This window comes from Limanda limanda, chromosome 20, assembly GCF_963576545.1.
Source record: "Limanda limanda chromosome 20, fLimLim1.1, whole genome shotgun sequence".
In the NCBI taxonomy this organism is placed as follows: domain Eukaryota; kingdom Metazoa; phylum Chordata; class Actinopteri; order Pleuronectiformes; family Pleuronectidae; genus Limanda; species Limanda limanda.
In genome coordinates this window covers 12,686,369-12,699,796 of record NC_083655.1, presented here as the reverse complement: position 1 = coordinate 12,699,796, position 13,428 = coordinate 12,686,369, and the positions used below count along the sequence as shown (strand labels likewise).

The 13,428-nt window shown below is 43.1% G+C and overlaps 1 protein-coding gene across 5 annotated transcripts in view; it reads left to right on the top strand.

The window, feature by feature from the left end:
* The window catches only part of relch (RAB11 binding and LisH domain, coiled-coil and HEAT repeat containing), a 31,226-nt gene extending 21,156 nt beyond the window's left edge, over positions 1-10,070 (top strand). For 2 of the 5 annotated variants that reach the window (XM_061093729.1, XM_061093726.1), the window contains exons 24-30: positions 1,931-2,013; positions 4,108-4,171; positions 4,280-4,418; positions 4,545-4,661; positions 6,686-6,774; positions 7,314-7,384; positions 8,677-10,070. In XM_061093729.1, the coding sequence (XP_060949712.1) occupies positions 1,931-2,013; positions 4,108-4,171; positions 4,280-4,418; positions 4,545-4,661; positions 6,686-6,774; positions 7,314-7,384; positions 8,677-8,797 (684 nt within the window). In that variant the 3' untranslated portion in view covers positions 8,798-10,070. Of the gene's footprint in view, positions 1-705; positions 1,022-1,170; positions 1,254-1,930; positions 2,014-4,107; positions 4,172-4,279; positions 4,419-4,544; positions 4,662-6,685; positions 6,775-7,313; positions 7,385-8,676 lie in introns of those variants that run through there. The other 3 variants (XM_061093727.1, XM_061093725.1, XM_061093728.1) reach the window with 2 other exon arrangements.
* Positions 10,071-13,428: the final 3,358 nt, after the last annotated feature.

Genomic DNA, 13,428 nt, shown 5'->3' with positions numbered 1-13,428 from the left:
ACAGTTGTCAAGTCCTACATTGTATATCCAGTTTCCCTGTTTAACTCTGTGCTGTACGCGTGCTCCCTCTGCTTGCTATTGCTGCTGTTTAACATGCATTTGGTATTCGGCCACTCTGTCTTTATGAGTGTGAGTGAAGACACCTGTAGCTCATCAGCGCCCTGCTTTTAGCTGTATGCCTGGACCCTCTTACATTAGACCTTTCACTGTGCACCGGTCTCTGCAGTGACTACACAAATATCTGCTGAGGGGCTAAAGTCAGCAATGTGAAAGTCTTGTCAAGACGAGTTCAAGGCCTGTTCCTTCTCACTGTTGTTGGAAAATGTGATTTAATCAGAGATGTTTTCCTGGGAGCATTCTTTTTATTTGTTTTGGGGATTTCAGGTCTTGTGGAAATATAATCTCGATATTATTTTTAAAGGGAGATGGCCGTTTCCCTGTTTTCTCCCTTTCGATTTAATTCCACTGATTGTTTCCATTTTGAGCCGTGAGTAAAAGCCAGCACTTCACATTCTGTGCCCTCTGAGATCTGTGCACACTTAAAGGTCAGATGTCGGGAGGAGGATCCAGGCGTAGGAGTAGAATTGGGTCTACGTTGATCTAACCCTGGGGGAAGGAGGAGTGGTGGGGTGTATTCATGTCCCCCCCCTTGCCCTGTTTTGTGAAGCCCTTCTCCTAACACACCTCACTGTCACCATCCCATAGTGTGTAGCTGTACACCATTGTCAGAACTGTGGGTTGGAGGATGGACCTGTTCCACAGACCCCAGATTGGATCAGTGAACGGGAACTAAATAATAATCTGGCCCGGAGTCTGTGGAAAGGTCCGACAGCTTTATGCTCACCATACTGTAAAAGTATTTGTTCAGTTTGCATACCCGCGTGTGCATGTGTGTGTGTTTGTGTGTGTGTGTATGTGGGTGTGTGAATGTGTGTGTGTGTGTACTACACACTTGCTTGGAACATGCAGTGCTGTTCCGTGCCTTGCAGCTACAGTTCTTGTCATTGTATATCACTTTCTTTCTATCTTTTTGTGTTTTTTTTCCCCCTCCCCTTTCTGTTTTGCTTTTTTTATTTTCTTCTCTCTATCTATCGGCGGTGTTGCTCGCTCTTGTCCCAATGCCCCGCCCACCTCTGTGACATCACGTCTGGCTCTAACCAATCCGATCAGCTGCTGGTGAAGGGGGTGAATGAGACGCTGGTAGCTCAGAGAGTGGCCCCGGCTCTCATCACACTGTCCTCCGACCCTGAAATGTAAGTGGAACAACAACAACAACAACAACAGCAAACCGCGCCGCGTCTCTCTCCCCTTCTCTTTGCTGTCTGAGAACCTTCACGCTGAAACAAGTCTCCACCTGCCAGGGGCCAATTTACCACGAAATCTTAAAACATGAAATCATCATTGATCAATAATCAGACAAAGACAATTCTATTTTTTCCTCAAACATTTGTTTTCAAGTCATTTGGAATTGCTCCTGTTGAGGCTGTGACGTGTGGTGATTCATCAGCACAACCATTGTGAACACAAACCCTGCATGTCAGCATCATCAATCTGCAACACTAATCCACGCCAGCTCTCATCAGTCTGCATCGCTCACCAGTCCTCCGCCAGATTGATGCATGCGGCGGCAAAATCACAGCATGCTCATCTCTGCCCATTCCCGCTCCTCCTCCTCCTCTTCCTCCCCACCCCACTTCGTTGAGGCAGGGCCCCTCCTCCTGACCGACCCGTCAACCAGTGGTCGGTTGGTTATCTTTGTCCGTCTGTCTTCCTCTCTGTCTCGTCTCTACCATCCCTTCTACCTTTTACTACTGTCTTTCCCCTCTTTCCTGCCTCCCTCTGTACTTCCGTCCTTCCTCCTCCTCCTCCTCTCTGTCTCCTCCTCCCACCGTGCCTCTCTCTCATCCCGCTGTGTGTGGTGGGTTTGCAGTTGGTTCTCCGAGGCATGAGTGAAGCATTAGTAGATCGCCGGGCGGCTCCCGCCCTAATAACTCTGTGCAGTGGTCCCGAATTGTGAGTCAATCTACACAAGAAAACCTCTCCTATGAACATTGTCATTCTGTGGGCTGCATCCTGACAGTGTAAAGCTGTGCGTCTTCGAGGAATCTTTTCTCGCTCAGCTTGAATGGGAACTAAAAAAAAACTTAAAAGAAGATCTTGTATCCATTTGCCACCAAAACCCGGCAGTACATCGGAAAATGTAGCTGATGTTTTGATTATCAAAAAAATCCACTGGACGAGGAAGTAGGAACCTTAAGACCTTTCCGTGTTGCCAAAGAAATCTCACCAGAAGTAGCTATTGGCTCTCTGAAATGTTTCAGGCTCGATATTTTGTTTGGTTTTTCCGTGGAGTGTGGGCGGGGAAACCGGATGGGGATGATGAAACCAAATATTTTGCACTGAACCACAACTGATTGACCCTTATCTATATAGAGCATTGGGATGAATGGACTTTTTTACATGACTACAGAGTGCTCATAAGGACTTTGGTTGCACGGCGATAGTCATCATAGCATCATAGGTGTCAGGTCTGTGTCCGCCTGCAATGCACACTGCCCTCCAATCACATCGCTGAGATAAGAGTTAGATCTGTAGATGTAGTCACAGCGGCTCATTCTACATAGGTGGGCCGTTGTGAAAGCACAGAAGTATAATTACAGATCTAACATTGTTAGCTAGAAACGCTAAGAAAAGCAAATGTGACATCATTCACAAATCAGTGAACGGGACTTTACATGAGCTCAACAAAGAAAACAGAGATTGCCAAAGTAGCGGAGAGTCGCCAGATTTGTCGCTAGTCGCTAGATACGATTTTAAGTTCCTTAGGTGAAAAGTCCCTAAAGTGGCCACACTGAGAACGTTGCATCTCTTCCTGTGTCCTGTCATCAGTCCACACTGACCTGGAGCCACGGTTACTGGTTTACAGATGGTGTGAAAAGTAAAATCTTCACTTTCATGCGGTTCTTCTCCATGTTTTAAATTAATTTGAGGAATGAAAACAAAACCCTTTTGAGCTGCCAACATCCTTTTGCGTTTGTGATCTGGCACAATGAAGAAATGAGCAGTGACACTGTTGGAATGCAGCCCTTTTCATCTCATCACTTTCTGTATTGAAAATCACATTTTGATGGGTGTACACACTTGTCCCCAACTTGTATGTTTTAGTTATTTTTAAAGATTTGATATGTGTCCTTTATTTGTCTTTAACCTGTTATAACAACATCTTGCTGTGTACACAATCTCTCTAATTTAAAGACTCTAAAATAAGAATTAACGCTCAGAGACATAATGAGAAATTTGTACGCAACACCATTTACTCCTGCTCCTACTGACAGTGGAATGATTATCACCTAATTAACACCCCATTAACCTCGCTTTTTGCACTTCATTTTAACCAATGATGTTACATTTGAATGCAATGATTATAATTGAGAATACTTTTATATCTTTGATGGATCAGGCAGCACCAAGTGATTTAAAAAAAAAAATGTATTCTAGATAATATTAGGAATTGGCAATAGCTGATCTAATTGGATCTTTAGTAATCAGATGATCCAAGTTAAAAGGGAATTGAATAGGTCAGCCCAGCACTCAGAGTTTTGGTGTTTAAACTTGCAGCTTTTATAAAATCTTGATACCATTGATGCATAATGCATTTTTGTTAGATTTAATTCAAGTTATCATACGTGATGCAGAATGTAGAGTTTAATCTTAAAGCATAAAGTTGTGAGCAACCACGTTTGTCACTACTGTGGTTATTCTATGCCATTACTATGCAATCACAATATTTTAAATGTCCTTTTTGTTTTTTGTTTTATTATAAATGTGGAGTCAGCACTAGAAGCGCCTAGTAATTGACAGTCTGTCATAAATAAATAGCCCAAGGAAAGCAGACTGGTGCCTCTGCACTAATGACATAACCTTAGGCTACCTGAGTTGTCTTAATGTGGTTAAAACCCAATAATCTGGTGATTCAAACATTTCAAAATCAATATTTGCAGGTAATATTTGACTCTCTCAGATTATTTAAATTCTAAACAGTGAGAAACCCGAAAGGCCGTGACTATAAATGGTAAAACAAATGTCTCACTCTCCTGGTGATTGTAGCTCAGTGAGGATATCCACTATTCCTGCCTTCGGGACCATCATGGAGACCGTCACACAAAAAGAGGTAGGGAACAGTAAACCTAAAACTGTGCCCGATATACACACGATTTTAATCAACGACTTTACAAACCTAACAACGTGTTTACTACTGTTTGCTTCTGTTTACATTCAGCTGCTGGAGCGTGTAAAAATGCAGTTGGCCTCGTTCCTCGAGGACCCGCAGTACCAAGACCAACACTCTCTGCACATGGAAATCATCAGGACGTTTGGAAGAGTCGGACCAAATGCAGAGCCGCGCTTCAGAGATGACTGTGTGTGAAAGATTGAAATGCCAACACTGTTGCACCAGATCTAAATTATGTTTCTCTTTTATTATATCTTAGGCTCTTTTGTGTTTAATTCCTGTGGAATGAGCTTCTTTTTGTTTTTCTCTCCAGTCGTGCTGCCACATCTTCACAAGCTGGCCCTGGGGAACAACAGCCAGTCGGTGGAGAGCAAGAGAATTGACATCGCCATGCAGCTGTTTGAGGCCTACAGTGCTCTCTCCTGCTGCTGTATCCTTCTATAAGTCACGTTGTGGTTTGTTATTATATACACTGGTCATCCTGTATTTACTTTATATGTGAGGACTATATCTTACAACTGAGTATTAAGGGAAAAACTACACACTAAAAATATGAATTTATTTCTAAAAATAAAGTCGTAATCGCATAAGACTAAAGTAGGAATATAACAAGAATAAATTTGCAATAGTTTGACTCTATTATCATGAGAAAAAAGTTATAATTTTCACCAGAATAGATATAGTATTACAGGAATAAAGTCGTAACATCACGAGAAAAGAGCTTTAGAGAATAGTACAGGGACATTTTTTTAATTAATCATACAAGAATAAAGCTGTAATATTATGAGAATAAAGACGTAATATTACAATAATAAAGTATAAAAAATGTATTTTGATTTAATAATGGTGAGTTTGGTTCAAGATTTTTCCGTCCAGAAGAAGTGGAACTCTGGCGAGCTGCTTATTTACTTTAAATGTTTTTCATATTTTCTTGTACTATTACGACGTTATTCCTGAAATCTTCAATAAGCCCCTAATCTCTTCTCTTTTTTTTTTTACATCTAAAGTCTTGACACTTTCCATGTACTTGAACTTGAAGCAAACTTTTGGAGGCCAAGATAAAAAGTGTGGTGTACTTTCTCTGAGAAGTCAGCTCACTCATACTTTTATAACTGCTGCCATGTATATATTTAGGATTTACTAGAAGTGTTTGTCAGTGTTGGCTCAGGTTCAGCGTTAACTGTCCGGACAGTGAGTCAGTGTTCAGGCCGTTAGAATAACCGGTCAAACGCTCGCTCCGCTGGTCAGATGCACTCCGGGAACGTGCCTGTGTAACTGTGTGGAGGAGGGAGTCAGCATGGCCCCGGTGTTTTGAGAGTGTGGTTCAGTGTGTGTGTGTGTGTTGGCAAAGCCCGACACTCATTTGGCAGCAGGAGAAAGGGAAAAATAAGCTCCCTCCATTTGGAGGCTAGAGGTAATTATAGGGTTGCTTGAGCAGAGGAAAGGATGAGAGCAGGAAAACGAGTGTGAGAGGTGGGAAGGGTTGAACATCAACTTCAGGCCTTAGTAACAGTTCCCAGGATCAGTCTCACATCTACACTACCTCTTCTCTGGCTCTGCCTTCCTTCTCTGCTCCTTTTCTGTGATTCCTCCCAGTCTTACGATTTCTCTTTTCTCACACTTTTCCCTCTCTCCACTGCGTCTCTCCTCTGTCAACCCCACCACACCCACTTCCAAACGCACACACAGAAGACAGCTGGTCTGGGGTTCATTCCTGCGGATCTTTGTCAGGCTGTTATTTCACAGTGCGGCAGCGTCCAGGAGGTATAGCCCTGTAACCTCAGAAGGTTTCACCTCCCACTGCACATCTTGTTCTTGTAATCAGTGAGACAAGCTCTGAAATTGTACATTCACATCTCTAAAAATACAGATTTATTCACTCTGTGTCCCGTATAGCTCCATTGGCTGTGACAGGCTGCAGAGCACATGCAGTAGCAACAAAGACAAAGTGGAATTTAGATGAAAAGTTAAGTTTGTCACCTTAAGAAAATGTGTTTAGTCAATGGAAAATATTATAATTTTCCCCTAAAGGTTTTCTTTTAATTACGCTGAAGTAAACTCCACACATCTGTTTCTAGACACACTGTCCAAACTGGGTAACTGCTTAGCCTCAAACTGTGTGGTTCATATGTGTGTGTACCAGACACCATATATAAAGATGGATGACGGGACTGCTCCCCAAAGCCTTTCAAACTCCATCTGGTGGCCGGCTGCAGTACTGGTCATATACCCAGCCTCCTCCATGTTAGTGGATGGGACATGAACCAAACTAAAAACTCAAAATAGATGTTTAAAAAAGCCCTAAAATGTATAATGAGTGAGTAACCATGTTTAACTTTTTCCGGAACCTGCCTGTCAGTCGGGATAATGTGAGTTAGACCTGTTCTGCAAGGAGCTTTGGATCAACTGGCATCTTAAAAGTCAATAGTTCCCCCTCCTTAACTTCCTCTACAGTCATTTCTGAGGACGTCATGATCAACCACTTCCTGCCCGGCCTCCGGTGTCTCCGCACCGACATGGAGCAGCTCTCTCCCGAGCACGAGGTCAGGAGACACGGACACATGCATGTTCTGCCACACACATTGGGGAAGTTTTATAAACGCATAAATTACGCACATGCACGCACAACTACAGTATCCCATCTGCGTACTCAACCTCCTGATTGGCCAGACTGTCGCTCTAACTTCCAGGAAATCTCACAGGCAGTCTGACCTTTTCCTCAGACGCACTCATACACACACACCCACCTCCTCCATATGTATTTATGGCTCAGAAAATCACAAGAGCCCATTCATGTGAGCGTTTGTACCAAAGGTGACTAACAGTCAGCTGACTCTTTTCCTCTGTCTGTAACGTGAACGTACTAGACCCTAAAACAGGGATTCAAATTCATTTTCCAACTGTAATATAGGAAAACACAGAAATAGATGTTGTCATGACAGACCTCAGACACAGCTCGATTTGTACAACTCCAGTAGATAAAAACATGCTGTTGTTGTGTAGATGGCCTTGTCTTTAAGGTAAATCTTGGTCAAACACCTTTTTTGTAAAAACTGCATCGTCTCTGTTGTTTGCTCCGCAGGTGATTTTGAGCTCTATGGTGAAAGAATGTGAAATCAAAGTGGAGAACCGAGGGATGGCAGACGCACAAGGGTGAGAGCAAACTAACAGTCTCATTCACATAATCACTTCTCCTGGAATGATTTGTGAATTGTTGTCTATGTGTGTGACAGTAACGAGCGATGCTTTTTAAGTGGTGGTTCAGAAGAATTCTCGGAGGAGGAAGTGAAGAGAGGGGGTCACTAAACAGTATTGGAACTGGGCCCGTTTTGTGGGTTTACTCCCCCGGGCTGGGGGGGAGAGTGTTGGAGCCGCACTCATTATGTGGGTAATCTTCACAGAAAGAGAGGAGGAAAAAATGAGGGGAGTTGTTTTGGTGGAGCTAAAAGAGCTGGGACAGCAGCCATAATACTGTGGGTGTCGTTTCAAAAAACAGAAAAAATTCTTCTCCCATCTTGTTAACATGTGTTCATTAAAAGGAGAAGAATGTGTAAGTGGATGTCTGAAGTGGGTGCTAGTCTGGATGTGTGTGTTTGCATATAAGCTCAGTTTTGGGCGTGTGTTCTCCCAATCTTTGATTTTGAGCCTTTCTTTGGTTTCCTACTATAGATGATAAGTGGGGTTTTTATTTTAAGTACAATTTAAGTAAATGTACCACAATAACCTCTCGACTTGAATAAAGTAAGTACTACTTAAGTAGAGTACAGATGCATGGAAAATGTACATATTTACAGTGTAAAGAAAATATTATCGCTTGTACTGAATGAATCTCTAAGTTCTGGGGTTTAAGCTACAGTACTGCAGTGTAATTAACATCAAGGATCTTTTCAGAGCTTATGCATGTGTCTTCATAAAGGTTTATTTAATTCCTACCAAAATAATGAGATTCTCCTACATACATTTTAACAAACGGAACCAAAAACACAGGCCAGAAGGCGAGGTTTTTGGAAACAAGTCATTTTGTCATTCTTGGGTTTATCTAATAACCGTGTATTAATGACCACCAATGAATTCCTGCTGGATTCGTTGGCTGGAACTCAGTGTTGGTTTTAAGACATGTTGTTTGTCCTCCTGTTGAGCAATGCGGCGGCTCGGCGGAGCCCTGTAACTGCTCCGCTCTATCTGAATCCCAGCTCATTGAAAAGAGGAACTTGCAGAGCCGTTAGCCTGTAAAAGTCAGGAGGGGCTGAATTGGCAAACAGCCTTCCCCCTCTAACGGAGTGGAGGATTATCTAAGCTCGTCAGCAGATAGTGGGGTCTTGTTCTTCCTGTACTGTTTTCATGCTGTTTATCTTTCAGTCCTTATTGATAAAGCAAAATAGATAAATCTTGCTGCTTCATCACTGCCAGTTTAACGTTTTTCGTGTTTTTTTGTCCTCCCATAGTTCCATGTCCATCGCCTCCAGTTTGGTGGGTGAGGACGCCAAGACCAAGTTCCTCAGCAAGATGGGTCAGCTCACCACCTCTGGCGCCATGCTGGCAAACGTCTTCCAGAGAAAGAAGTGATCGTAAAGCGGACTGACCGACCACCGGCCGCACTTTCTGTATCCGACCAACCCCCCTGCCGTCTTCGGGAGCATTTCATTTTACCGGACGAAGCACTGGTTCCGCTTACAGAGCTCGAAGATCGAGTTTATTTATTCAGTTTGGAGAAACTAAGGTGTGTTGTTTGGAAAATCGTCCGTGCGGTAGCAGAACCTGCTATTTAAAGGTTAACGGCAGAATGGTTCATTTTTTGCAGTGAAAGGCTGAAGTTTCCCCCTCTGCTCATTTATTCTGTCCTTAATTCCTAATCCCGACGGAGGCATTGTCACAGACTAGAAATGTGCTTTTTCCAATCAGTGTTGTCGACATTGACATTTCAGAAAAGAGACACGAGAGAGGGTACGGAACTGAATTCGATGTTTCACCCACAATGAAAATATGGGACTTGTTTCCTGGACGTGAAAGTATCACCGAATCAAAATTTCACGCCAGCGCTTCTCGTTTGACTCGACTTTTTTGGCAAAACACAACAGCGAGGTCCGCTTGACTTCATTTTGACTTTTCAGAACGACATCCCAGAGGAAAATGCTCGACAGTCGCATTGACTTGCATCCGTGAGGGAAAATTACACTGGAGGATTGAACCACAAAATGGCTCTCGGTCTGCTAAGAATGCCTCGTACAGTGTTTCTGTACGACTCAGAAGTAACGCCTACTTGAAGCTATAAAAGAAAGTCTTGCCTTTATTTCTTCAAAGTCTGTCTCGTTTTTTTTGTTGTTATTTGATTGTTTTGATAGCTTCTATTTTATAACTTATTTATGTCTTAATTAATGAAGGAAAAATACATACTTTATTCCAACTTCCAAAGAAATTTGCACTTCACTTTTGTTCTTTATTATATAAATATACATAAAGATATATATATATATTTGTTTTAATTCAGAGGCTGATACATGATGAACAATATCACTACTGTCTATGGACTTTTTTTTTTTTTGTTTATCTGTTTTGGCGTTGTGAAGTTGAAGAGAACACTGATCATTATTATTCTCTGTCTGTAGCATTGAGTCTCTCTGTGTTGCGGTCTCTCTCTGATAATTCTACCTTTTTTTGTAATTCTGTTCTTTCATATCTTTTTTTTCGTTCTTTTTTTGGGGGATATGCTCTAAGAAAAGCAGTAAATAAATAACTGTATGATACACTGACCCGGAGAGGACGGTACTCTTTCTGTATATTTGAAATTGGTGTCATGGTGTAATAAAAGATGGAGATGAGTCGTGCACTCAAATGTAAACGCCGGGAGCTTCATTGAGCGTCTGCACTTACAGCCTCCTCCGAGTTCTGGTTACTGCTCAAAGTTCCCGACAGGTGTTGGAGGCAGTAAAAGGAAGCGATGTCGCAGACGAACCCTCGCTCCCGCCGCTCGCGTCCGACCCTTTGATGTGGTCTATTGTTACTGCTTGGTACAACAAACCAAAGTCCGTCTCGCGGGACATTCCCAACAACTCCACGGTAAATAGGAACGGAAAAGAAACGCACGGATCTGCCGTCCAGATTGCACTATCGCTCAATCCCTGCTATCTGTGCTTTTAGAAACGTTATGACTTAGTTAATGTGTTTAACTTTGGCCTGAATCTGTCAAACAGGACAATTGATTGTTGTAGCAGGAGCGTGCACCTGCTCTCAAGGAGACCTCAGGGGTTTTACAGTAGAGTGCAAGGTCCGACAGTTTGCTTATGAAAGCACATTTACACTCGCTTGATCTGGACTCACTCAAATGCACCAAATTACACACACTCATGAATTTCAGTCCCCTGAACATGTCAGACTTTTCCAAATCAAAATGCAGGAAATATTCAGAGAAATCAAAGAAAATGTTGAAAACACACGTAATGTAAAAAAAACAACCTCTTAACTAAGATCCGCACCGAACTTTAGTGGAATCTTCTTTAGGTCCTTTTCCCATTGTGATGCTCCATTCAGTTGTTTTTGTGTTATCTTGTTTACAAATAAACAAACCAACCATTCAACATGCAGGGCCAAAAACATTTAAATCACATGTTTTCACAAAAAACAAGTTAAGTACAATGTGTGTTTGTAATTTGTCAACATCAGATTGTGCACAGTTCTGATCGGTGTGTTGTGATGTGCAGTGAATAGGAATGGGAGGGGCCGACCTGCTCATTTCCAGGCTGAACATGACATGAGTTATAGCTAACGCCCCCTGGTAAAGAACAGAATTTGCATATGTAGGCTAATATTCAACCATCATCCCTGATAAGTCACCAGGTGGACAAATAATGTGCAGACCTCAGGGGTGGAGCTGGAGGCGGGACCCGAGTGTTCTGGGTGTTTGGGTGCGCTGCTCCTTCTTTGTCTGTAGATATGCTTATGCAGCAGTAGATGGCAGATATGTGTTATTTGCATTCAGAGTAAATAGTGCTGTTCTTTGTGTGTCAAAATAACCACCTTATTGCAGGGCCGTTTCAAGGGAGTTCCAGGGGCCCCGGCAAAAGGTGGCTTGGGGGGTGGGGGGTACACTTACACCCCAAGAAACTTAGCTTCCTTACCACTTCCACTCTGTTCAAGCGGATAAAACATTTGCCTCCTGTGGTGAGGAGAATCACAGCGTTCAACTTTGGTGACATTTGACTTGCGATATTCGCTTTGCATTAGCGTACGTGTGACCAGGCCCTACCGCTGCGGTGAACTGATTTGAACGATACGTTTTGGCCATTTTTAAACCACAAGGGGAATTTTTTTTTTTAAACTTTTTTTTTGCTTTTTTGAGTAGACTATTAAGGTGCATTAATAAGCTACTTTAGTGGGACTTAAAGTTAAAACCCCATCACCCCATCACCCGTTCCCACCTGGTAATTAAATTCACCCTGAGCTTGCATGTCTCCTGCGACCAATTGTGGTCTGATCTCACTTCCTGCTCTAAATAAAAATAAACATGTGCGATATTTGTTACATGTTGTTTCAACCAAGCATGAGTACACAGATGTGTCCGATAACAATGTTTGTGTCAGCGTCGGCGCAAGTGTGAAGTATGTGGCCACTCTCAGCTCGAGGCCTTTGCTCTACCATGCTGCGGCGCTCCTGTCTTCTTGCCAAGACCCTTGCATTGGCTTTTCAGCATCTGATGTGCCGGGGCCATGCAGATGTTTGCACCTGCATGTGAGAGCACCACTGTGTGTGCATGTGTGTTCATAAAAAAACCTCTCCTGGCTTTGTGTGTGCGTGGAAACGGCATCAGCCGGCAGCTCTTACTCACGCCGGCGGCTCGGGTGACTCACGGATCACATCTGTTTCCAAAGCAAGCAGGAGCAACGCAGACCCAGTCTTAAAACCACCGGAACACGGTGGCCGGGTTTTTAATGTTATTATTCCTCTCGAGCTCTCGGTGGATGTGAGCGTGTTTTTCTGCCCCGTGCACTTTTCACTAGGTTCTGCGGAGACCTCGCCTAACCCTTGAAGCTTCCTCCAAAGTCTCTGGACCAAAACAGGCTGCGGCCGCTTTCTTCTGTGGAACAAGTAATGAGTGTGTTACATTAATGTGAACCATTCCGCGGCTTATGGCGTGCATGGGTCGAAGTGTGTGTGTGTAAATGTGTGTGTGCATTATTGTGTATCTGAGCTGTCAGGAACAGGCACACTTTTTGAACTTTGCCTCGTTGGAAATGATGCTAAGCAACACAAGCTGTGCGCTCGATGGCTTGACGGTCTGAGCTCTGACCCGGGTCAGTGTGGTGCTTGTAAACAAGCATGGAGCGGACCTCCGTCTTCATATATCCAAAAATAAGCTACATCGTGACTTCACAGGGACTTCTCTCCGCTTGCCGGTTTAATTCTGTTGTTAGCGAATTACCTGTGTGAATGCTCGGGGTGCGTTCAGAGTCCAGCGGAGGTTTCTTCTTGCTAAAAGAAGAAACCTCCAGTCGCATCTGGCTCTTAATTGCTACTGTGCAAGCTGCAGAGTCCCCCCCACAGAACAGCTTCTCTCAGCATGTTTGGAGAAGGGAAGTAGAAAATAAGGAGGTGAGAGGGAGGACAGAGCCCATTACCCGCCACTGGCTGAGCTCGAAACCTTCATTATTCTTTCACTTTCTCTGCTCGAGGGGAAGATCCACCTCTGGTAGTTGAGTTGGTTGTGACACAATCAGCTGCTTTCTTAGTCATTCATTGTTATTGATACAGAGGAAAACCCGTGCCCATGTTTTCACCTCTTCCCGAGGAGGTTTCTGTTTGGGCCTGCGTTGGTTGGCTGATGGGAGGTTTGTTTGGTGAGGTGAAGGGTTTTCACTTTTTTCAACATTGTGAGAAAAGCAGTTTGTTTTGACGTTTTCGCTTATTACCCAAGGAATAATGAACGGGTCTGTAGATGGGGAGAAAATCCAGAATATTTAGGGAACTGATATCAATGAGGGTGTTTAATCTGGGGCAGTTTGATAGAATTTAAGGGGACTGTTGGGCCTTAGTGGAGCAATGTGCTCCTCTGAGGGCCTACCAGTTGTTACAGAAAAACCTGTGCTCTGTTTGTTTATGCATTTATAGTATAATTAATTTACAAACTGCAACTGAAATGTTGCACATTGACCTAAATTCTGAATAAATATTATATATTTTTTGTCCAATTGAATCAAAGGAAA